Raw genomic sequence first — 26,609 nt, 5'->3', positions numbered from 1 at the left:
AAGCCCCGACATTAGCTAAGTGGCTTGCATTATGAACAACACGCTGAAGGACTCATTCAGGAGCCCAGCATTCTGAGTAAGCAGGCCTTGTTAAATCCCTGCGCCCTCGGCATGTGACGTGAGCCTGCAGGAGCCTCTAACTTGAATCTGCAAGTTCGTATTTCTTATCACCCATGGGGTTGTCATTTTTTGAGTGATTTCTTTGTATCCAACCATTACTGTCCTAGATTCTCTATATTAAAGTGTCCCCAACTTAATGAATCATAAGGATTGGGGCAGGGAGTGGGAGGTGCTCGTTAAAAAGATTAACTTCCCAGGACCCTCTCCTAGAGATTCCGATGTGGGAATCTCCATGGGTCTGAGATCATACGTAGAGTAACAAGCACCTGAGGTTACAGAACTATTGGCCCACATGGGTTAGGAAGGATTGAAGTAAGTGAGTAGGAAGAAGACACCAGGAGGGAAACAGAGAGCCACTGGGTATTTTGTCAGGGAGCATTTTGAAGGACAACATTCTCGTTGATGGCAGATCAGCATCAGTTCTTAAAGAAGAGCACGAAATGCAAAACTGGCCACCCTGAGCCACCACCACCTACCTTTCGGAGGGGAAGGAGCTGCACAGAGTGCATTCTGTTAGCAACAACAGCAAGATTAAGCAAAGAATAATTCACCACATGAGACGGACTCTTAGGTGTGTGATTCCTGGCATGTTTGGCAAACCTTCCTTTGAAACCCAGCTTTGCGATTCCTTATACCTACCGCCTTCTGCTCGCTGAGAATTTTGCCCTTCTCGTGGGCCTCCTCTTCGTGTCTCTGCATCAGATTCTCCAGACTCTCCTTATCAGCCAGGTCTTTCTTTATCTGGTTGTCCAACACCTACGGGAAACAAAAGAAGAATTAGTGTTCTGAGTAGCAAAGGAGAACAGAGAAGACCGACCTGGGCCCCTGAAGAAAGTGGGAAAAGGAGGAAAGGAGGGGAAATGCCGTGAACAGGCCAAGAAAACTCTGGGGCAAACAGAGGGGCTGGGAGTCTCTTTCTCAGCTAAGCTGAGGTTAAGGAGTCAAGTATTACTGTCAAATGGCAAGCAACCAGTGGGCTTGCACTTATTTTAAAATCAGCTGCCAAAAAGACCCGAGAGATATATCCAAAGTGGACATAGACTCCAAAACGAGAGGGGCAGAAAAGCTCTCTCTCCTGTTCATATACTTTGCAGATATTACCTGAAGACAAGGCAGCAGTTTTTCAGAAGATTCGCTTCTCTTAATTTGTACAAGATTAATCTAGGTATCTCCAGGCTATGTGCAGAGGGACAGAAAGCTAAATACAGAGGAAGTCTGTGACCAAGGCTTATGTTCTGAAACAGCCAGGGACAAGAGGATTCTGCCCACCAGTAAAGTAGGTGGAGAGTCAATAGATTGAAAAGACATCAAAGATAGAAAAAAAAAATGCCTCTTTCTCCGTTCCTTCCTCTGATGCAGCTGGAAAAAAAGTCACTGGAAAGACAAACTTTTCCCAGGGGAAGAGGAATCATGTGTTCTCAGTGCTGAGAACACCACCATAAGCACCTACTGTTCCTAAGAGGAAAAAATAAAACAGTAATGGTGTCACCATCCACCAGCTTGATCTAATGTTCTGTGAGGCACACACAGACCTGCCAGTTGCCAAAACAAGCAAAAAAGATGGGAAAAAAGGGAGACGACATCACAACTTGTCCAAGCCTTTGACCACAACCCTGTGTTGCTCATCACAGAGAATCCACTCTGCTTTTCTGAATGACACCAACGGCATCTGATATTGGGAAGAAAGCTGAAAGAACTGGGGTCACAGATGGGTTTGAAATCCCACAATGTCTATTGTGAAAGGACCTTCAGAGCTATGGGAACATTATCCCCAAAAAGAGCCAGTCAGCAGGGAGGGGGCCCACATGATAAAGGAAGGGAAGGACAGATTTCAAAGAGGGCTTTCAACTAGAACAGACTGATGAAAAAATAGACTGGGAGTTGGTGGAGAAGAACAAAAGGTGGAGGACAGGGTCACGGGCGGAGGGAAGAAGCTCAACAGGATGAGTGGCCCATTCTCTTGAATGTTGGGGCATGATTCTAAAATTATGACCACGAAAAGGACAGAATCTAGGGTATGGTCAGAGTTATTACTGAAATGGCTGTACAGAGGCCAGAACTGGAAACACCAAGCAGAACAGGCTAAAAAGAAATGAGTTTGTAAAGATTCCACAGGGAAGACAGAACAAACAGGCCTTCCCTAACATTCCCTAGGATCTATTACACAAAGTTCTTCCCATCTAGAAGGTGGCTGAGACCACATAATATCTAGAACAGGTATGCTTCTTTTTTATGAGGTGCTAAAGCAACGAAGCACAGTTTCAGGACGACTGCCCAAAATAAGACCTCAACTTTGGTAGTGTGGGATACCAGCAACAGGTACAGTGGAACAAGCCTCCGCCAAGAATACATGCACCTTGGCTTTGATAGGGTTAGGCTGGAAGAACAATGGACAGGAAGATGCATGGGTCATGGTGGGGGGAGGGGGGAGGCAAGAAATTTGTTCAACATGAGAGGTTCCACTGTAGATGTTTATATCAATTTAAGACAAAGCATGGCTTTTGGACAGGAAAGTCAATGTACTCACCTAAATTACAGAATGAATTTTACAAAGGGTTATTTTCATCACACAAAGGTGCCAGTGGACTACTAGACGCAGTCTCATAACTTTCTGAAAGTTAGTTTATTCCAAAGATAGAAGTCGGGAAACCAGCAAGAATTCAAATCAGAAGGTTTGGCATATAAAGTTTAAAATGCACTAAAATAGGGGGTCACACTAAAACACATTGAAGTCACTTCTGGGTTATTTTCCTATATTTCTTTTAATGAATAACCAAAAGCAACACCAGGGGTAAAAGAAAAAGAATGAAGGTGCCAGGATAGTGATGGTGATGGTGCTATGTGAGCATGCACATGTTTGTTTCTCCAAAAAAGAAACAGCCAACTCTTTAAGATACCAACCAAATAACAGGATCATCACAAAAATTAAAAGCCTCCTTCAGTGTCTGACTTGGGAAGGGAAGAGACAATATTTGAGATGCAATGATGAATAATTCTCAAGAACACAAGAGCTAAAGGCTTGATCCAAAATTATAATGAAAATGTGATGTGATTTTAAAAGGAAATACATAGGCTGGCATCCACTTCTGATCACTATTATTACTATAATAATAACATCATTATCATTAATAGTAATTGAAATAATAACATTAATAACTGAGTTTATTATTTTACATGGTGGGCTAGATTATTCAGGTCAGCATTTCTATAGAAAGTGATTTAAAATGCTAGATTAAAATACAGAAAACATTTTCCCAAAAGTTGGCAAGAGAGTAAGAAATTACAGATTAAAATCTAAGTGAAAGCAGGAACCCAGACAGGTAAGAAGGGCACAAAGCTTTTTTTAATTTGAGGCCTTTGCTGAACCAAATAAATTTGAGCTTCATTTTTAATAATCTCTAAGGATAAGAGAGAATTCAAAGCCCAGGGCCACCCCTGCAAGGTGGGCACACATTTTCATTCAAGACCTCAAAGAATTCCCATTAAAATTTTTCCACAGAAAAGGAGCAGCTGACCAAGCCCACAAGGAGGTAGGCACCATGAAAAAGAACCAAGAGAAACAACAGAGTAGAAACAGAACTTCAGATACCTCAGATATCAGAATTAACAGATACAGATCATAAAACAACGATGTTAAAGCATTTAAAGAAATAAAAGACAAGCTTAAAACAGAATGCAGGGAATAGAAAATTATTGTTACAAATAATAGTAAACTTTGGAAAGAACCATAGAATGTTTAGGAACAAAAAATACAATAACTGAAATCTGAAACTCAGTGGGTGGGTTTAACAGCAGACTAGATAGGCAAGAATTAGTAAACTGGAAAATTAGTCAGAACTTACCCAGCATGTTGCACTGAGAGAAGAAGATGGAAAATATGAAAAAGGAATAAATTGAAGGTGATCTAACACACACCTAATCAAATTCTCAAAAGGGAAGGAAAGAGGGAAGGGAAAGAGATAATACTTGAGATAGAGGGACCAATAATTTTCCAGAATTAGTAAAAAAAAAAACCAAAGCAAAAAAAAATCTTATATATCTCAAGCAGGATAAATAAAAATAAATCCACATCTAGACACATCACAGTAAAACTTCAGAAAATTAAAGACAAAGCAAAAATTTTAAAGCAGCCAAAGAAAAAACATAGATCACTTTCAAAGAAAGCAACAGTTAGACTGACAACTGACTTCTCAATCACAATAATAAAAGCCGAAAGTCAGTGGAAGGATATCTTCAAAGCATATAATAAGAAACAGTTGCCAACTCAGAATTCTATCCCCACTCAATACATCTTTCAAGAAAGAGGGTAAAACAAAGACATTTTCAGACAAACAGAACAGAAAGCCTGTCACCAGCAGATATTCTCTAAAGAAAATCCTCAAGGATAGACTTTAAAATGGAAAAGGGTCCCAGGTCTGAGATGCAGGAAAGAAATTAAAAGCAAAGAATACGGTGGTGAGTCTGCAGCTAAATCTAAATTATCATGGGCTGAATGACAGTTGATTGAAAAATATTTTAAAGATGGAATCAAAATACATGACAACCAAATTTTAAAAAGAAAAAAACTTTTAACTTCAGATATCCAAGCCCCCCTTGAGTAATACCCTAAAAGCTTCCACATGGCCTGAGGACAGCATTTACCCAAAAAGTCTTTTGGTCTAGCAAGAAGTGGCCCAAAGCATTCAGGAAGAGAGAAGACATGTGGTGCTATATAGAAAGAATGCCAGGGGCAATGGGAAAGTGTCTTTACTTTAATTTTTTCCTCATAGTGCTGCTCCTTCTGTTTCAGGTGCACCTCCAGGTGTTGGGCTGAGACCTGGGCCTCCCGATGCTTCTCCTCCAGCTCCTAGACACAAAAGAACAGGTGTTCAGCTGTGCAAAGGGAAAGATAAAGTCAATGTATGTTAGACATTCACAGGAAACATGACTTTTGCATGACAGGTAGCACAGGTAACTGGCATCTGTTCCTTCCTTACGTGCCCTAAGGCTCCTGGGAAGGAAACCGCCACCAATCCTTGGCCCTGGGTTTTCCAAGTCCAAGTATTCACACACATACACACACAGCTGGTGGGCTGGGGTCAGAAATCTGTTGATGTGACAGGTCAAACAAACACGTTTCATCTCTGCACGGAGAAATACAAGTAACAAAGCAACATACGAAAGTTCAGTACAGCACAAAGCCCCTGACCACTATCATAAGCCTCAGGCCATTCTCACTGGTATGACACCTTTAAATGTGAAAAGTAATTCTAATTTATTTTACATTTAAAGTTAACTTATTATTGAGAGAAAGAATATTTTGCAATTTCCTCTAATAAAATGATTGCTCAAGAACCCTAGCTAAGGAGGAAAATTAATGTTGCAACTCATATGTTTTGGGGTTTGAATAGGTGAGGAATGTGAATATGTGATGTTTGTATAATACCACGTTTATCTGATACAATGCTAAAGGGAACAAAGTAGACATAAAATATATGATAATAATGACGCAAATATGTATGCATATGCATTAAAAATGGGAAAATAATCTAGAGTAAATAGCTCAGATTTAATGTTCTTTTTGTTAAGATTTATGCTTTTGAACAAAATTGCAATTCATTTGAAAAATAATACTGATTCATTGGCCTGTGTATTATAAACTGATCTTATAAAAGGCAGCATTCAATTCAATGAAACAATCTGCATTAATTTGTATGAATCTGGACCCATTAGTGAATTACTAAGATCAAAAGTCATTACTTCAAGTTTTCATCTTTTCACATGATTATGAAATATTTCTTTGAAGTGGACGTAATTGTGAGAATTTTGAAGAATGAGGAAATTATACAGGATATGTCCATAAAATGGGGGAAAAAAAACCTTCAGATTCACATGCAGATAGAATGTTACTGATTAAGCTTTCAAAATTCTAGTCTGTAAGCATTGACTCTGCCATGGGGGCCAGTAAAGTGTTCAATTTTAAGACCAGGTGCACAAGATCTATTGCAATCTCACAGATGTGATCCTTCAAAAGTTTAATGTAAACAGGATTTTACTTAATAAAAACATACTTTAAGGGCTTTGTGTGTACTAGAAGATCCCCTGCAATGACTTCTTTTATTAAAGCAAAAGACTGCTATAATGAGAACCCCAATTACCTGTTTTGAAAGGTCTTATCAGAATAGCAAATATTTTAAAGCAAATGACATACTGGGATCTGCTTCCAAGCATCATCATTATATAACAGTATTAAGGACCACTGTGCCCACGCCCTGGATACTTCACAGCCTCAGCACAGGGTTCTTGAGCAAAAGGCACTTTCCGATAAATGAAGTTACAACGACAAAAGTATTTGGGCAGGTGGTGAGACACATTCGGACAAAGAAACCTGTTTTTCTTTGTTAGAAATCACGTGATAATTATCTCTTCTTAGCATCGGTCCATATAAGATAGGACAAGAATGGAAATAAGAATCTAAAAATGGGTCAAAAACTGAAATGCCTGAGACTGACAACATTAAGACCAAACTTCTGGTCTATATGTGAATGGGAGTTTACAATATATAATATAAGATCGCAGAGCTCTATACCCCTAACATTTTTCATTGCAAGTGAACCTTTGGAAACACAGAGATTCTAAAACCTGAGTCCTTAGTAGTTTGGCATTTTTTGTTGTCGTCATTTCTTTAAACTTTATCTTTTCTGCATGTATTGGATCAAACTCATCAGTCCTGTTACACAAACGCTGTTTGCTGCTACTTTTCCAGCTCCTAGAACAGTGCTTGGCACATAGTAGAAGCTCATTAAATATTTGTTGAATGAATGAATGAACACATCACCATCAAACAGAGGAACACTTTGCAACAAGAGACTTAACCACTTCGTTTGCACCAAGCAAGGAATAGTGTTGGTGGGATCTAATTTTACTCACGATAAAATTCACACACTTGACAGTCGCCAAGAGAAACTTTGATGACAGCACAAGAGAACAGAGAGAGCAGACTAACAGTCGTATTTGCCTTTGTGTGCAGACGTTTGTATGAAGACTGTGTGTCAAAGCAAAACAATTTAACCAATTTTTCTTTCACCTTTTTACTCAAGAGCATCTATATACTTGTAAATACAGAAAAACATAGAAATGTAATGTTTTGAAGGGTTTTCTTCCTTTAAGTATTAAGTACAGACCTATAAGTTGGCCACTCTTTAGTTCATATAGTTGCTGCTGACTCATTTCCCAGAATCGATGCAGAGAGAGAAAAAGAGAGATGAAGTGGACTGCTCACTATCTCGCCTCCTTGCAGTGGAGAGGAACAACTACTCTAGAATCTCTTCTGGGGGCAGGGGAGGAGGAGGCCACGAACAGACTCCAAGTCATCTCCAAGTCTACCACATGTGGCATCGAACTCCTGGCTTTGGGACTGAGATCTAAGGAGAGGCCTTCAAAGGTTCCCCTGCCTTCCACCCTGGAAGAAGCAAAACTTCAACACATCTGCAAGTATCCCCTGAGCCTCTCTTGGTTAAGTTAATTTTGTCATCTGAGCCAAAAACAGAATCACTATGATTACAAACCTAAAAAAAAAAGCCCTGCTACATTTAAGGAAATTGAAAATAATAATAATAATAATAATAATAATAATAATAACAACAACAACAATAGCCAACTGCAGTGGAGAGAGTGAGTGGGTGAACATGGACCTATGACAAATACTACTCTGAGAAAAACAATTCTGCATGGCCAATTTCTTCTCTAAAAGCAAGAATCTGAGTTTCAGTCTAAAAGGCCTAAATCCCTACAGCTTTTGAAATTGGCGTTGCAAAGTTAACAGCCATACAAAACTGCTAATAGAAGTACTTGTGCATTCCTGTAAAAACGTGTCGGAAATGACAGAGTAGGCACGTGCATATTTTAAAATGTCAGGTAGTACCAAACAGAGCAAAAAATCGTATTTATGGATCTGTTACCAGTGCTGAAATGTCCAATATGTGGTTATTCATGCTATCCTATGACGTGGCTGAAACCACTCCTATTAATGCACTTATTCGTCCATACCTCCCCTGTGATGGTGTCTTGGTGTTTCATTCTTCTCTTGAACCCCCTTCCCTCTGCAACCTCTAACCTGTTATCTTGTAACTTTTCAACTTTTGTTCCTGCTCACCAGAATTTTATCAGCCATCTGCTGGATCTGTTGGGATTTTGTCTGGATGTCATCCTTCAGTCTGTTTTCTCTACGCTCCATGGTCTCTAGCCTCTTTACCTTGTTCTCCAGAGAATGGCGGCGTTCCTGTAGATGGTGAATCAATCAGAGAGTTTTAATGGAGTAACCGCTACAGGCGTTAACGCCTGCACCGAGGGAAAGAGCCCTCAAGAAGCATATGCTCCAGGCAGGGACAGAAGTCTCAGGCACCTGAAGCAACCGTGGAGAAAATAAGGCTCTACAATTCCAGGACTCAGTTGTGTAGGTTACAAGAGTGCATTCATTCATTCAAATATTTACCAAGCACCTACTATCTGCAAAGTGTCACCCAGAAGATAACGAAGAAGGAAGCCGACATAATTCCTGTCCTTGGAAAAGATAAGACAGACACAAATAAATAGAGGTTAAGAGAGGGTAGAGCCCTAAAGAAAAGGTAACAGAGTGCTGTGGGAGGTTGCAGGCAGGAAAGAGGCTGTTCTACTGACAGCTGAGGCAGAGGAGTCTCAGAGAAGTGAGCCATGGACAGGGACGGGAAATGGAGGGCTGTTCTGGGGAGGGCAGAAGGCCTTTCAAGAAAGGCAGGTGCATTAGCAGCAGCATCACGGAGGTAGGGAGCCAGTTTAGGCCCCAGGTGAAGCCAGGAGTGGCTACAGCATAAGATGCATTAGTGTGAGGAGTAGGAGAAAAGGTGGAAGGGGAGCATTTGTGGGTCAAATGGTTGAGTGTCACGTACTAGGCTCAGGGGCACACCTAAGATGCATGGAGGTTCTGAAAGGTTTGAGGCGGGGCCAGGGGTGCTGACAAGAGGTGAGTCCTTACATTGCTTTGGGCTGGCTGGGAGGAAGGAGAGACTGATGTATGGCAAGGAACTACTACACGTGCTCAAATAAGAGGAAGAAGGCCTGGATTAGGAGAAGGCCTATAGAAATGACAAACAGGATGAAGGAGGAGACCACATGGCCATATTTATAGGACTGAGTAACTCCGTGAGTGACAGGATCCAAGGAGAAGCAGATGATGCCAAGGTTTCAAGCCTGGGACAACCAGATGAATGATGGTGGCCCTGGCCCGTAGGAGGAGACAGCGACGCGACCCCAGCTTGTGGGAGAAGATACTGAGTTCTTCCTAGACAGGAAGCACTGTTCAGATACCCTGCCCAGCTGTCAGTGGGACACTGGAACATGGGTGAGGATGGCCCCAAAGAGACGTGAAAGGAGGCCATGCAGCACCGGGGGAAGCAGAAGCCCAGCAACAGGGGATGACCAGCCGCAGCGCCGCAATCCCTTCTGAGGACAATCACCACGGTGCCGGAGAGGCGGCGGGGAGTGGACGGGAGGTGCCGCCTTTTACTCTATATTCCTCAGTAGCGCTTCAGTTCTCACAGTGAAAAGACACATGTATTTCCTGTGCAATCACGCAACAGAGGCTCAACAACAACAAAGAATTTGAGGGAGATAAAAGGCCCCAGAACGCAGGTCGGGCGTCGCGGGCTCGGATGAGAGCCGAGCCTTGATAACTGGTGCTGCTAATCCCGCGGGGAGAAGACAGGGCAAACCAGGGTGCCCAGGAAGAGAAAGAACGTCGGGATGGTACAGAGTCCGTCTGCATAAACACAGAGCCTCCCAGACTGGTGAGCGGGTCAGAGGACAACCGGCACAAAGGAAAAGCTACATCATAACTTCTACTTGAATCTGCTGCAACAAGTCTTGTTCCCACTTTGGGGAAAAGGTTTCCAAGTCCCTCAAGTTTCAAAGGCATTTGCAGAAAGAAAACGGTTTGTTCAAACATATGCAAGGTGTGGATTTGCGGTTTCTTTCCCTCGGCCCAGCGAAAGGCAGGTCGCAGTCACTCACAGGCGGCCACGCCGGAACCCGAGGTCAGGGCGCCTCGGGCCGGAGGGCCCCTGCTCACCTCGGCTTCAGCCAGCTTCTTTTTAATGCCCTCAGAAGAATCTTCGCGGTTCTGCAGCTTCTCTAGCTCACGCTCAGCTCGTTCCTTTGCCTGGCGGATATTCTGCAGCAGCTCCGTGGCCTCTGTGCTGGCCTTTACTGCCTACCGGAAAAGAAGGAACAGGAGACAGATGGCCAATCTTATTCAGGTAAAAAGATGGTGACAATCTCCTCAACGGAAAACATTGGGTAACACTGAGTCTATACTATATCCATTTTTCAAAACATACAGACAGTCATTTTATTATGTATTTCATCTATTCAAAGTGCCCAGATATATATATATAACATCACTGAATTTGGAATGCATCCTACAGCGTTTTTGCATTCTTGGGGTAATAAGATAACTGGTATATCTGACAATCATTAGCATCTTAGTTCATCACAACCTAGTAAATGCAAACAAAAAGGTCTAGAAGTATTTATCAGCCCAAGTATGAAGGTGTTCCTCTTGGAGCATTCATTTTGTCCTTATTTAATTATCTCATTTGTCAATTTTCCTATGGGGAATTTGTGTTACTTTTGCAAAAAACTATAGACTTTTTTTTCAAATGAATACCTACACAGGGCACAACAATTGTAGTATTCATGGTAGTCCACAAATTCATGTTAAAAAAAAACTAACCTTTCGAAATTAGGTCTTAACTGTACTGAAGCTCTTACAGCATCACAGTAAAGATCAAGTTTAAGCCTCACACTTACTTGCTTTAAATGATGATTTGAAAAAGTGAACCCCGCAAGGAAACTCCAACCCTGAGACCACTGGCCACACATGGCCCTTTGAGCACTTGAAATGTGACTGCTGTGACTGGGAGATTCATTTAAAATTTTATTTACATTTAACTCATTTAGAAACTAAATCAGTGTAAATTTTTTAATATCAATACATACTGCAATGATATATTGGATCAATTGGATACACACACACACATATACATATATATAACTGGATATACTGGACTAAATAAACTATATCATTCAAATAATTTCAAGTTTCTCATTTTTGTTTTTTTAATGTGGCTACTAGAAGCTTTAAAATTGTATCTGTGGCTGATAGGTGTGGCTTGCATCACACTTCCATTAGAGAGCACAGTTTTAGATGAATCCTGACACAAATTTCTGCTGAAAGAGGGCAGTGGAGGCTTTCATTAGAACTCAAGAGTAGGTAAGAAGGGGACAAGTGACTGGATTAAGAAAATGTGGTCTATGCCTACAGTGGAATATTATGGAGCCTTAAAAAGGAAATCCTGTCACATGCTACAACAGGGATGAACCTCAAAGACATTATAAGTAAAATTATCCAGTCACAAAAGGACAAATACTCTGTGATTCTACTCATATGAAGTAACTAACATAGTCAAAATCATAGAAGCAGAATATACACAGGTGGTTACCAAGGGCTGAAGGGAGGAGGGTTTGGGGTTAGTGTCCAGCAGGTAAAGAGCTAGAAACCCATTGCACAACAACAGGAATGTACTTAGCACTACTGAACTATACACTTAACATAGTAAGGTGATAGAATTAATGTCATGTGTTTTTTTATCACAATTTTTAAAGAAAGGAAGAAGGGGTTTCATTAAACCAAGCCAGTAAACATTCACAAACATCCCTGATGTGAAAGGCAGTCTCAGATTACATTCATTCTGGCCTTGTCATTCCCATTTCCAGGGTCAACTCAAGGAAGGGTTATTAGCACAAACTTTGCGGGACGCTGTAAACCAAACCCAGCCCCTCCCCAACCACAACATAACTGTGCAGCAACTCCAGCCTCAGGGTGCAGGAATGCTGCCAACAGAGTCTCTGATCGAAAGCAGTCTGGGTCGTGAACAGCACACGCTCTCTTACAAATGTGCAAAGTGGGGAGCCTGGCCCCCTAAAGGGAGAGAAGGCCTCTGTCATAGTATAATCAGAACTTTCACTCGAGTCTCACTTGGCTTGGTTAAAAAAAACAAAACAAAAAAAATGCTGACAAGTTTCAAAAGGAAAAAGTATGTTCAGAACTCTGATATTTTCAGGTAATAGCTCTCTGCCCCTTCATTTTCCTCACTGCTGGGTAACTAATTATTTCTTTCATCTTTTGTGCTTCAGGACAAGGCAAGGCCAAGTATTTGGAAATGGAAGCTAAGTTCCCAAAGAAATCACCTCAGGCTTACCTTTTCCAGTTTCTCTTGGAGTTCCTGAATTTTGAGCTGCTGCTCAGCATTGATCTATAATTAAAATCCCGGGAAATAAAGCAAAAGGCAAATTGGCATTAATATCTTGCTACATTTATTACAGTTCTATTTTTCTTGAAGCTTCCATGGGGCCTTTTCCAGTACCGACTACTGGAGGGGAAGAACCATGGCCTATCAGAGAGGTCTTTGAATGCCCAATGCAAATCTCCACGTTGACTATTGCTCGAGAACCAGCAACATACACATGGCAAAAGAGAATCAAAGCTTCCCAGCACCTGAGACGATAAGAATTTTCACATACATTTTACTGAGTGTCTGGGTTTGTATGGTGCTCTAAGCCGGCATGACAAAAAATAAGGTAGGTATCTTTTATCCCTTCTCAAACCATAGCAAAAGCTAAATGTGGCCATCCAGAGATTGGCCACCAAAGAAATCTGCAACAGAGTTCTCTGTGCATTGCAAGAGTGTTCTTAACCAACGACTAGCCACAGAGAGTAATAACATTTCAAAGATTATCTACCGAAAAAATAGCAATACTGATAATGGAAAATACCTTCTCCAGTTTGGAATATTCTCCTACTTCAGGCTTCCCTTGATCCTTAGCCTGTAATGTAAAAGATACAACATACTGGGAAATCTCAAGAATCTAAAAGTCTTACGGAACAACACTACCCACTGTACTTTCTTGGTCACTCTAGCCAAAATAATGATGATGATGATGGTGATGATGATACGTTATATTTTATAAAGACCAGGAACTTTGCAGGGTATCCTATTATTTCCCAAAAGTATATTATTAAGCTAGTATATCCATATTCTTGCTAACATCATCCATGATTCTATCCCCAAAACACCCTCCTGGCAGGTGGCTGGTACCTTCATCAGTTTATGCTGACATTCTGTGGCTTTCCGCTTGAACTCTTCAGCGGCAAGCCGGGACTCTCTCAGCTCTGATTCATAGAGATCGCTCCGTCTTCTTGCAGAAACCAGGTCCTCCTCCAACTGATTCATCATCAATCTCATTTCTTCCACTTGAGCCTGGTACTCCTAAAGAGCAGGCAATGGAAGAAAGGTGAACTTTAGAAAACTCCTAAAAGAAAAGACAGGCAGTGAAGGAAGATTTAAGGACATGGACTGCACAGGGAAGGTGCACATGGACACGGGAACGGCAAGGCAGACCTAGAGAAGTCGATGAGCAGCAGATGGGCAAAAGGAAGAGGCATGGGGAGGACGAGGAAGTAGAAATGAATATTAAATCTTAGAAATATTTGACACATTTAAATGTTTAAATGTGTCATTAGTAATATCCTTTGGAACACAAGTGCCTATTACACAGTAAGATCCTTTGAGCAAATAATGCTGCACAAAAAGCATAGAACCTTAAGGCATCTGTAACACAGGAGAGCTTAAAGGGATGTTCTTTAATCAGCCAGGATAAACTGCTTACATGGAGCTTTCCTCCAAGGGTAATCATTTATATAGATTTGTCCTTTAGAAGTCATGTGCTCCTAACACAATTATGTATGGTACTAGTTTTAAAATTAACCTTTCAGATGGCACAAGGGGGTAATTAGAAATCTCAGTGGAAAAAAATCTTGGAAGGTGAAACTCATCATGTCAGTTTCCCACCATTAATTTTTCTAGGCCCTAAACTGAATGATGAAATTAACATTGCTCTTGAAATGCAAGTCACCCTGAAATTTGGAAGTGACAGGGAACACTGGCTGTGGTCAAATAACTTGAGAGAAAACCTCCAAAGAAAGAATTATCTTGTTCTTTGCAGCAAACCCTTTAAGTGATACAAACGGCCTGACCTTTTCTGAAATGAATCTCTAAAATCAAAACTGAACATTTGAATCAATGTTTTTCAAAATTGGATTTACCAAAAGAAATGGGCAATGGTTTTGAAAACTTTGGGGCAAAGTATGAAAATATTCTCTCTTAAAAACCAAAGCTTACACAAAAAAGGATTATGAGTGAACACTTATCCAAACCAAGGTGCCTGGGGGTGGGAGGGAAGAGATATAAAATGAAAAGAGTAAGGAATTGAATCAAGACTGTCTTTGGCATACACAATATACAGTGAATATCTCTAAGATCCATTCTCTCAAGAAATAGTTGAAGAGGTATCAACTGAGCAAGGATATGTTTATAACCAATAAAATGTTATGGATTTTTTTTTTTAATAACAGGGTATAAAAATAAACCTTTCATCCCATTGTAACAGGCAATCCCCCCACCCAATGCACTGGGTGGTGATGTTCTTATGAAAAATGGGATAGTTTTCATGTAAGCACATTTCTCTTTGTCACCAGTAGAGAGCAAAGGAAAAAAATGAGCTCAGAGTCGAGCATGGTCTCATTTTATTCCCTCCCACCCAAAAGCATACCGTTCCTGAAGGTCAGTCCTAGAAGTCATGGGCACCAGGTTTTCTGGGTGGTGCTACTAAGTGGATGAAACTGGGCTATAAAACCAAAGGTCTTTATAACCCACTCACAATTACCTGAACTCACAGAGTGGAACATGAATAGATTATGTAAAATGATACATCCTTTACTTGGGGTTTGTCTAGACCCATCAGCCAGGGTCACATTATGGCTTTCATGGCTCTGAGCACTGTGCTTTCCTGGACCACTAACTTCATTTTTTAAAAAAAGTATATATAATTACATTTTACAACTGCATTCATATAAAGACAAAAACATTAATATTACCTAGGAAACTATTTTCTTTGACCTAAAAACTCAACTTTTTTTCTTCTGATTTGAAAAAAATTAAAACATTTTATGGGCCCCTAGAAGTACCATCAATCCTGCCCACAGGCACACACACCAAACTGCAGAGGAAATGAAGAGCTGGGAGAAAATCTTAGGCATCTCTTATGCTCAAGCTCCCTTTTCTGTCTTGAATTAACATCAGTAAGAAGGAAATGTAAAATTTGTATTTTGTCAAGTGCAAGGACAGAGCACTGTTCCTCCCGCAGTCTCTTTCCTGAGCCATCAGCTCCCAGGAGGAGGAAGGCAGGACTCGGGCAACATCTCTGTCCAGCTCTGAGGTACCCAGCTGGCCACAAGCATCAAGAGGAATTCTGCCTCATTTGTTGAGCCGTTTAGGATGCTGGATTCTTCCAGGAATTCCTATAAATCCAACAGCTAACCAAATCCCTGCTTCTGGAAAAATTGAGAGGAGATCATCAGTTCTGTTTCAAGGACTGCTGAGAGAGAGCTATCGTATCTCAGCATGGACTGAACTGCAGGTCAGAGTTGAGTGGGATCATAATAGGGAACCATCGGCGACTTTCGAGACCTGCCTTAAGCTAGTCTTCTGAACGGAGCTTCAAAATTTTGTGGAAAGGAAGTATCTATCAGGCGCGTTCCTATTCAGTCAGAAGCCCCAAAACACTGATGCCTTCTGTGTTTCCTTCTATTTCCTTTCCTGAGAAAGGAATCAGCAATCACTAGTAATGGTGCATGAGTCAGACTATCACAGGAGACTCTAGGTGTTTTTATTTTAAACCAACTCCAAGTACTCTACAGGAGGTAGCTAAGTAGAAGCAAAATATTAATTAAATAAACAGCTGCACGGAAATTTGCTTTGAAGAGAAAGAGTGGGGGGAATAAATGCCAAATCCAGGAGGAATCAGCAATACTGCAAACCAAATACCAGGAGTGTGCTGAAAGCATTAAATGCTTCTTCCTGGATTGCAAACATCCTGCTCTCACAAAACTTAACAGAAGTCATTTTAATAAGTTCTTACAATGAGAAGTAAAGATCTGAAACTGAGACATTTTCTTCCCCCCCAGCGGAAGTTTTAACAGTCATTAAATTTAAAACTCCACATGCATACCCACTGTGATATGAATCACCAAAGACATTTCTTTGAATTCAACCACCAGTATATATACCTTTTCAAAATGTCCTGGTAATTCTGGTTCAATGGAATTCATGGACACCAGCTGCTCCCTCTGGTGGCCAAACACAGCTTTCATTTCCCCAGGATGTCACCAAGAGCAAATTTCCAAACATATTGAACTAATAAGAGAAAAAGAATCCTACCTCTTGAAACTTTTAGGATGAAAAGCTATGTTGATAAAAGAGGCAATGAGTCAACTCTCAAAGCAGATTTTTCAAACTGTTACGTGTGACCTTCAAAATGTCTTAAGATTAGTATTGTTGTTCAGGAACCCAAAAATCAGATTGCAACATTTCCTATGCACACTTAGAACATTTTTAACAAGCAAAAGAATATTAACCAATCATTGAAAAATATTAAGGTGGTAAACAGATTATGCCAACGAAATCCCCCAATGTTTTTTTCTTGAAAGAAGAGTTAATTGATCGATTTATTTGCACAAGTTTTTTGCATTTAGCACCACCCAGATGGCTAAGGTTGTGCTACTCAGAGACAAAAATGTTCATTTGTTTCCATTAGATTTTCAGAAGTGAATGAGAGTAGCCTGGCAGCTGATAATTCAGTTCTCCAATTGCTCACTGCCATCTCTTCATTAAAGTTTCTATTTACAGTTTCTTCAAAGGACAGAAAAATCCATGCTAAAAAGGAAACAATGAAGCAAAATAAAAATGAACCATCTAGAAAGAAAACCCTTTTAGAGAAGGATAAAAAAAAAAAGAGTAGGCTTTTTAAAGGTCTCGATTTTCTTTTTTAAACACCCAGGAAATGGCTTTCGGCTCTCAGATTTGCCGTGTTAATTCTGACACGGCCTTAATTGTTCAAACTCTTGTTCTAGAATATTTCTTGCATAAGTAAAACTGTGAATTACCCTGGCTTCTCTCAAAAACTTAAAGTACATCTTAACAGCTATAAAAACATTTGATTTTTTTTTTTTTTTTAATGGTCTAAAGCGCAGGTTGGCCAACCTTTTCGGTAAAAGCCTAGATAGGAAGCACTTCCAGCTTTGCAAGCTTCTTGGTCATTGTCACAACGGCTCACCTCTGCCGCTGTAATGTAAGTAGCCACAGACAATACATACATGAATGAGCGTGGCACTGTTCCAACAAAACTTTACTTGTGGACACTGAAATCTGAATTCCATATAATTTTCACATGTCGTAATTATTTCCTTTGGATTTTTTCTCCCCAACCATTTAAAAATGCAAAAACCATTCTTAGTTTGTGGCCATGGAAGACAAGGAGGAGGCCAGATTACCCACACAGGCCACAGTGTGCCCAGCCTTGGTCTAAACCTATACCTTTAAGAGAAAAGCATAGCCATTATGGGGCGTAAACTTATAAAGGAGTCAGAACAGGCACTCTACTGTTTATATAATCATGGGGAATCTGAAGTTTCCAAATGACCTGCATACCTCTCCTCCCACCTTCCTCTTTCCCTCTTTCTGTCTCTCAAACACACCTCTCCTGAAATTAGAGGTCTGAGTTGCTGAACCATCCCAGGCAGGCAGTCATACCTGTTCTTTGATTTCTTGGAGCTTCCGGCTCTGCTCTCTGATATCATGGAGAAGCTGCAGTGCTTTGTCATCCTCCTGGGACACCTCCATCCGCGCTTGCTCCAAACTTCGCTTTAAGCTCTGCGGAAAGCAAAAATTTTAATAGGGGTGCCCTGTGGATCCTGCTCTGTTTGAAAAGATTCATTAAGGGAGCTGCAAGCTGCTTCGCAGGCACCAAGATGGTGTCAGGTGCCGGACCAAGGCTGACAACTTCCAGTTGGTTGTCGATTCCAGTTTTCGTCCTGTAAAATCCCTTGGTTCAAGAAAACAGCATCTCAACCTTTTGACCTTAGGACTCCGGCCTGAAACTGCATCAACATGGTTCCTACCACCATCTAATGGTCCTAGCAGATACTTACCTGTATGTTCAGGACTGTAGACTAGTAAGATCCCTTAGCCATTAAACCACCACTGGGATGCTACAAAGTCTTTTCTGGAATATCAGCTATTTGAGGATGCTAAGGTATATATTCCTCTTTCAGAGGAGCAATGACTTCATTCTCTGCCCAGGTGTCTGTTAAGACTCCAAGCAGTCTATTTCCACCTCCTGGCTTACGTTTTCTGGACACCTTTCATCCATAAGGTTCCCTCAATGCTTCAGTGGCACTGAAATATATATCTGAATTACATAGCTGAATAACTTCACCCACCACTGAAAGGCAGCCAAATCTGGAATGGAAACATAGCAGTTATTCTTAATCAGCCACGTTCTATAGATTTCCTCTCCCTTGTGAAAAAAACTTGAAAAATGTGTGATTCAACTTCTTAAGACTGTTTAATTGGGCACATTAAAAAAACACCTGAATGAAATTTTTAACGAGACAATGGAGAAGACAATCTACTCTTGTGAAGAAAAAAAAAGTCACATGGGAAATAATGACAGAGGGTCTGGGTTTTAAAGGCTGAGTTTTCCTGTTGCTACGTTGGTTCTAGGCAATGAAAAATTGATTAAAATATATTTTCTTGCACTTTGGGAATCTGGTTCCCAAGGCTGATCGTGTGGGACATGATGCAGATCAGAGAGGTTAGGATGGGAGGTGTCGGGCCCCTTTGTGACCCACTGCAGTGACGCCGAGGCCCCTCTCCAGGCTCCACAGCCTACCTGGACTTCCTGGAGGGACCTCAGGTGTGGCTGAAGCTACTTTGCAAATCACACATCTTGCTTCTGGACTCTCCCTCTTTCTACTCTCTGCCACTGACTGTGATGTGCCTCATGAAGCTGTCACATAACAGGATGAGACACACACAACAGAAAGTGCTACCTCCAAGGGAAGGGGACTTTGGGGAAGGCTCACACTGCATTCTGTGATGTAGGTAGCAAGGTCCTGCTCCAGGAGGGATCTCTGAGTCTCAGAGGCCTTCAGCTCCACCTCCTTCTGACTAAGCACGGCCTCCACCTCTGACACTCTCCGATGTAACCGGGTCATTTCCTGCTCCATCTGAAATAAACACATCGACAGGTTAAAAAGGCCCGTGGAGGTTCGTTAGGAGCAATCAAATCTCAAGTAGCCTCCAAGACCACCTGGTGGTCTGGGCTGGTGCTAATTCGCCCAAGGTTGGGATGGAAATACCATTGTTTCTTCGCCCAGGAGCACACGGTTCTTCGTGAGGACAGTCACCAATGCTAAGTCACTCCTCTCATTCAAGACTTGGTTCACACTTGATCACGCCTCTAACCCAGTGAGCAGGGAAGCCACAATCATCATTTTTCACCTGTTTGCTTTTTTGGGTTGGTTTGATTTTTTGCAGACGTCACTTTAATTTTATCCCAAATCCATCTTGATCCCCCCCATCTCCTTGCAAAGATCTAGAGGACAAATCCAGGACAGGGCAAGGAGATATGTATTCGTCTGCACACTTAGGAGTCCCAGGCAAGTAGTGACTTTTATGAGCTTCCAGAGAGCTGCCCCTGGGCAGGAACAGTGAGTGTTAAGAGACGTTGAGCATAATCAAGACAGTGGCCGCAGTTACGTAAGCAGTTTTTATAGACTAGGAAGAGAGACTTCGCATCACTCAAAGCAGATGAGATGCATCTCGGCCACAGGTGAGGACCCACGCCACCTGCCGGAAGAAGCAGACATCTGGCTGGGTCATGCTGAGGAGCGGGGTCGTTTTAAATCCAGGGCCTCCTCTGGTTAAGATTTAAAGGATTTACGCCAACGCCAAGGCCTGAATTCATCTCCCTCTGAGCTGCTGGAGGTGGGACTTCAGCGAGGGAGGGAGCGCCTCGCTCACTCGCTCTGTATGGATCAGGTAGCTCAGTGCCAGCAGTGGCCCCGGGCGGATCCCTTGGCACACACTGACGGGAGGATCCTGGAGCAAGGAGGGAGGCCAGCTGCGGAAATAAATACCTTGTGACACTTGTCCTGTGAGTCTTGCAGTTCTTTGCTTTTGATGAGAAGTTTCTTTTCCATGGAGCTAGTCTTGGCAGGGGAGTCCAGACTTGACACAACAGACCTAGATAGAAGAAAACCAAAGTCAAGGTGGCAAACAGGTGGGCCTGAAAAGCTGTATTCTGAAGCTGCAGACCCGCCAGAGTTTACGGCTGTCAAAAAGAGCTAGTTCAAGCAGCTCTTAAGCACATCAAGGCCATGAGGCAGAGAGGTGGACGGAAGCAAGAACCCTGGAAGCAGGCAGACCTGGGTGCAAATTTAGTCATCACCAATCTGAGGCAATGATTCAGCCTCTCTTGAGCTTCGGTGTCCATATCTATGAGGTGAAATGATAATAAGAGGATCGACTACACAGGATAATAAATACAGCACAGGAGAAGTGAGCACCAAACTCCCAGCACAGTGCCTGCATGGCGTTAGTCACTTATTCACCCAACAGACGTGTACTGTGCACCTCCCCTGTTCCAGAGACTGCTCCAGGCACTGGAGCAGCCATGAAAAAGAAAGACAAGGTCCCTGCCCTCCTGGAGCTGACATTCACAGAGGGCAGACAGGATGTATCAGGCAGATAGACAAACAAGAAGGCCACAGATGATGTCAAAAAAGGAAACAGGGTGATATGATCTAGTAAAGGAAATGCATCAGAGAACTGCTTTAAGCAAGGGGATCAGGGAGGGCTTCTCTGATGGGTGACATCTGAGCTGAGACCAAAGGATAAGAAGGTGCTGGCCATCCAAAGCTATAGAAAGAAATAATCTCCAGGGAAAAGGGATAACAGATGCAAAGGCCCTGAGGCAGGAGTGTGAGAACACAGCTAGTACCCAATAAATGTTGTTATTACTCTAGTGATCAAATTGTTGTTTATTCCATCCCCAAGCTAGCCAGTTTGGTTCTGTTTCATTTTATAAAAACAGCTAAACCTTATTATGGTAGGCTGAATAATGTCTCTCCCCCAAGAGGTCCACATTCTAATCTCCAGAACCTGTGACTCTAGGACCTGACCCGGCAAAAGGGACTCCTGTAGATGTGACTAAGTTACAGATTTTGAGATGAGATGATGTGGGCTGTCTGGTATGTCCAATGTCATCACAGGATCCTTTTAAGACGGAAGCAGGGGAGGGGAGGGGGTCAGTCAGAGAGACAGGAAGATGGTACATTGAAGATGGAGGCAGAGACCACAGGCCAAAAATGCCAGTGGCCTCTAGACATTGGAAAAACCAAGGTAACCAATTCTCTTCCAGAGGCTCCAGAGTTCAGGCTTGCTACTGTCATTTCAGCCAAGTAAAACCCATCTCAGACTTTTGACCTCTAGAACTCTAACATAATACATCTGTGTTGTTTTAAGCCACTAAATTTGTGGTAGGAAACTCATATGCTTACAGAGCACTGACTGCACGCATGGTTCTGTTGTAAAGGTAGGCATATTTTAACTCTTTCTTCCCCAGAACAACTCTATGAGGCAGACACGATTCATTATCCTCATTTTATAGATGAGGAAACTGAGGCCCAGAGAGATTAATTGACTGTTAATATATGGTTTCTATTGGTCCCCGAGATGGAGAGCCACGGTCGAGATGACCTGATGCACCTCATAGAGCTCTTAGGATAATGTCACGAAAATCAGGCAACGTGACCTCCTGAGAAGGGGCTAGAAGCATGCTCTCTCCACAAAGAAGACAGACTTATGCACACTTGTACACAGAACTCAAACACTCTGCCTTATCCCTAAAAGCAGTTAATTACAGGGGAGATGATAATTCTCAGCCAGGGCAGCTTCCCTTGCTTGTTGGCACCCAGGGCACAAACACTAAGACCGGTGAAGGTCAGGGCCAGAGTTGGCAAAGGTTCTTACACACAGAGGGACATGTGGCCGAGCCCAGAGTGGCTCATAGTCTCGTATTTGATGCCTTGGTGACAGGGCTGCAGAAGCTGGTTGTCAGTGAGCATTCACGTTTCACCAGCAGGTGAAAGTTCTGCTTTCTGCTGACCCAAATACTTCCCTACATGGAAGAAGTCATTTCCCTGCATCAACTTAGAAGACCTCCCTCCCTGCAGCTCTGGGCCCAGTCACAAGGCTGGCAGACAGTGCTGGCTCACTGCACCCCAGCAACAATTCCCTGCACACACACTACAGGGCAGCCATGAGAGGTGACGATTAGTCACACTGCTCAGTTCAAAATCTGACTCCACCACTCACTCACGGTGTGACCTCTCTGAGCCTCAATTTCCTCATCTGTAAAATGGGGATAATTCCCAGCCAACATCAAAGAGTTCTTGTGAGGATTAAATGAGATAAGCCACGTAAAGCCCTTAGCACAGTGCCTGCCACCCCATGAAAAATCAATATATGTCAACTGTTACTATTATCATTGCCATCATTTATCATCACTACCCATGCAACAGTGTAAATAGCAGACACCTTACAGGCCTAAAACAGTGGCTTGAAATAGTAAAATTTCGGGGGGGCTGTATTTACTCTGTGGTGTTATTCACAATAAAACAAAGGTCGATTATTCACAGAAATGGGCAATAGGGATAGAAATCCAGATATATATCTTTTTCTCAATCTCACTTTTGGCTAAAAATCTAAAAGCTCAGCCCCTCTCATTAGCCTGTCTTCTGCATATATGTAACCAAAACACATACACACATGTTTTTTCTTGTTAATCTGAGATGAAGTGGGTTGTGTGGCATGGTCCTGAGTTGCTCTGCTGTTTCCTTTATTCCTGACTTCACTCTGGATGGTTGGGCAAAAGAAGACGACCCAAAGCACCCCAGGAGGGAGGGATGACCACAGGTGGGGTCCCTGGTCCTTTGGTGGTCCAGAGTTACCCACAGGCCATTAAGTCACACACATGGACATGAGTCAGGGATGACAACAGAGGCCACAGCTCACTGTGTCCAGACACGGAACTAGACCCCTTCTAGGAGAACGATACATGGAAGTCTGGCACTGGGTAGGAAGTGGCTTCCAAAACTTGGTGACACACATCGGTGGCAGGCTCCAGGGTTGCATGGTTAAAGTGACTACCGTGCACAAAACTGATTGCTTATTCTCAAACACACACACACACACACACACACACACACACACACACAATTGTTTCTAGGGCACTCATTAATGGGACCCAGGATCTAGGAGACATGTGGCCGCCACCTGCTGACACTCTCAGGAGACACGACAGCCCTGCTCATCACCTGAGGTCCAACTCCCTCATTCTATTTTGATGCTTAACAAATGTTCACTGTTTAGAAGTTCTAAGTACAGCAATTAAGAGCTCTTCAGAATAAAGGTGCTAAAGAAATCATTTATGTTTTTCAGAATAAATAAAAATCACATCTAAAAAAAGCTATGGGAAGAATGCTGTGACAAACCGGGCTTGTAGCAGTAATCCTATAACAGTGGAATTGGAGGAGGAGGCTGGAGGATAGAGGGGGAAAGGTCATTGCAGCTTTCTGGAACTTCCCTGGTCTTCAAGCCAGCTGCACCTTAGAAGCACCTGGGGAGCTTTTAAAAAACACCATGTCAGGCAGTGAACATACTCTGTCTGATACTGTAGTGGTGACACATGCTATTAAACATGTGCCCAAACCCATAGAATGTACACCACCAGGAATGAACCTAAATGTGGACTTTGGGTGATGACATGTCACTGTAGGTTCATCCATTGTAACAAATGCCCCCCACTAGTTGCAGGATGTTAACAATGGGGGAGGCTGTGCAGGTGTTGGGGGCGAGTATATGGGAAATCTCAGTACTTCTTGCTAATACTGCTTCGAAACCTAAAACTGCTCTAAAAAAATTAAATCTTTTAAAAACAAAACAAAAATAATTTCCAGGGCCCAACCAGACCATTTAATCAGAGACAGAGTGGAACCAGGCAGCATCATTTTTATTAAGCTCCCAGGTGATACTAATATAGAGACAGGATTGAGCACCATGGGGCTAATTAGAAGAAAGTGCCTGTGATTTGGGGTCTGGACATTTAAAACTCATAGTATAACTGTCCCAAGCATTTGGTCCAGTGGCATTTTGGCCAGGCCATTTGGTACTGGTGCCTCTTGGTCAACTCACTGAGTGGAGAAACAATTTTGAAGTTAATCATGGAGGGCTATGAATTTCAAGACAATGTACAGGTTTCAGACAATGATTAAAGACTATTGTTACCCCCTACTTTTAATAAATCAACAAAAATATACCCTTTCCATGAATTTCTATAAAAATATACTAGAGACAGGTATGGCTCAACTTAACGTAACTGTATTCTATTTATTTTTCACGCAAACCCTTAGGCCAATGTAGTCACTAGCACCAATGACAAGCTCTCAACATGTTACTTCTTGAATGAAATGCTCTCCCTACCCAATAGAGATTGTGAAATATTATCACAACTTACTTTCTTTTTCTAGGATTTTCATTTAGTTGTCCTTCTGACTTTCAAAGCAACAGCAAATTATTGCAACACTTGCATTATTTTAGAATCTGACCATAATATCAATCACAGCTTGAGAGGTTTGATCCAAAGTGGGCCTCAGAGCCAGCAGACTACAACCAAATACAGCCCTGTCCTCTGCAAGTAGCAGCTCCACTGGTCTAAAATCATCTCAAGAAGTACCATTTCATCAAGAGTGGTGGTATTATTTAAAGGGCTGAAGCTGTTGTTGCTTTAAGGAAAGTGTGTGAACATCCCAGGAACTGGCGGGAACTCAGCAGCTATGGGTGATGGGTGCAGAATTACATGAAGAAACTATCTCATCAAGGAGTTCTGTTGGCCCTGGAATGGGACAGAATCCGCCTGCTACTAAAGAGTCTTCCCAGAATTTTCCTGTTCTCAAAATCTTCAAACTTCAACGAATATTTTTTGACCATCTTCTATTGAGTGTGTGTGTGATAGATAGATGGAAACAAGACATAAATGAAAGAAGAGAAAGAAAGAAAAGTAAAGCCCTGTGATCCAAGAGGCACCTACAGACCAACAGCTCCTAACCACAGGCAACTTGGCACCCCCTCCACTTCCCACCCCCTGCCCCCGGGGACATTGGCAATACCTGGAGACTTTCTCTATTTTCATGACTTAGGGTGGGAGTGCTATTAACAGTTAGTGGGTAGAGGCCAGAGATGCTGCTCAACATTCTGCAATCCACAGGACAGCCCCCAACAAGAAGAACTATGTAGCCCAGAATGTCAGTAATAGCGCCGCCAAGTTGAGAAACCCTGCTGCAGACACTATGAAGTTAAGGAAGACACCATTCCTACCCTCAAAGAAGTAGCAATGTAGGAGAGAGAACTAATGCCACTACCCTTGTCATCAATAACAGGGCCCATTTATTGACCACATAACTGTGTGTCAGGTAGTGATCCCTGCACTTTATGGGTTACCTCCCTGAATCCTCCTACTGCACAATCCCATGACGTGGCTATTATCATCCCATGGCCCTATGGCTGAGGAATAAATAGCTTCACCTCTGGCCCCTACATTCTCCTACCACACGATGATCTGGTGCAGGTGTGGGCAGTAGAGCTGGGTTTTGGTTCAAAGTTAGGTTCTACAAGCCAATAGTCACAGGTTCAAATCCCAACTCTGCTATTTCTTGGCTGGATGGCCTTGAAGAAACCCAAGAAAAGTAGTGCAGACAAGTACTTGAAGACGTGAGGTCATGGAGGAAAGGGCAGTGGGTCACCTGAGGGAAGGTAACGTCTATCCAGGACTGGCTGCATGCAGTGCTGGGAGGGCAGGCCTGAGCCCAGAACAGCCTGTGTACCCACGAACATCCACACGCCGGGTCAATCCACAGCCACACCCCATAACAGCTCAACCCACACACAAGAGCAACTCTCCCTCCATCACTTGGCGGCTCAAGGGGGGTATCAAATAGGAAACGGTACAGATTTTAGAGGCCCAGGCTGGTTCATGCTCTAGGCTTGGGGAGATGCAATACAATGGAGATGCTAATAAAAGAACATGCAGCCTGCCCACACATTGCTTGCCTACTCCTCCTGGCCACATCTCTGATCCACAGCCAGCTATCCCCTTGGAGAGAAAAGGCACTTCTGAGCAGCGGGTGCAGGCAGCCACCCACCCACACACAGCAGTGCTGTCTCTTCAAGTATGAAGCCAAGTTTGGGTTTTCCTTTTTTTCCAGCTTCTATTTTCTAGAAAAATTTACTCTGAAATCAACATCTCTTCCTGATATACACATCTGCTTTATAATTATAGAGGTCCAAAGAACATTAATAGAGGTAATGGTGTATGACACAGAGGGATGGCCAGGCTTCGTTGGTATTGCTGCAGCAGAAGCATATGTGCTTAAAATGTGTTCAGTGTGACCTAAA

At 42.5% G+C, this 26,609-nt stretch overlaps 1 protein-coding gene across 12 annotated transcripts in view; it reads right to left on the bottom strand.

The window, feature by feature from the left end:
• The window catches only part of CIT (citron rho-interacting serine/threonine kinase), a 150,166-nt gene that overhangs the window by 58,310 nt on the left and 65,247 nt on the right, over nt 1–26,609 (bottom strand). For 9 of the 12 annotated variants that reach the window (XM_036929386.2, XM_036929387.2, XM_036929390.2 and 6 more), the window contains exons 11-20: nt 20,234–20,339; nt 19,178–19,321; nt 17,844–17,963; nt 13,293–13,463; nt 12,970–13,020; nt 12,396–12,449; nt 10,205–10,345; nt 8,255–8,380; nt 4,871–4,966; nt 760–876 (exon numbers count right to left, since the gene is read on the bottom strand). In XM_036929386.2, coding sequence (XP_036785281.1) covers nt 760–876; nt 4,871–4,966; nt 8,255–8,380; nt 10,205–10,345; nt 12,396–12,449; nt 12,970–13,020; nt 13,293–13,463; nt 17,844–17,963; nt 19,178–19,321; nt 20,234–20,339 — 1,126 coding nt within the window. The remainder of the gene's footprint in view (nt 1–759; nt 877–4,870; nt 4,967–8,254; nt 8,381–10,204; nt 10,346–12,395; nt 12,450–12,969; nt 13,021–13,292; nt 13,464–17,843; nt 17,964–19,177; nt 19,322–20,233; nt 20,340–26,609) is intronic. The other 3 variants (XM_057492587.1, XM_057492588.1, XM_057492589.1) reach the window with 1 other exon arrangement.

Source organism: Manis pentadactyla, chromosome 14, assembly GCF_030020395.1.
Source record: "Manis pentadactyla isolate mManPen7 chromosome 14, mManPen7.hap1, whole genome shotgun sequence".
NCBI lineage: Eukaryota > Metazoa > Chordata > Mammalia > Pholidota > Manidae > Manis > Manis pentadactyla.
The sequence above is the reverse complement of the archived record's forward strand: the minus strand, read 5'-3'. Positions and strand labels throughout refer to the sequence as shown.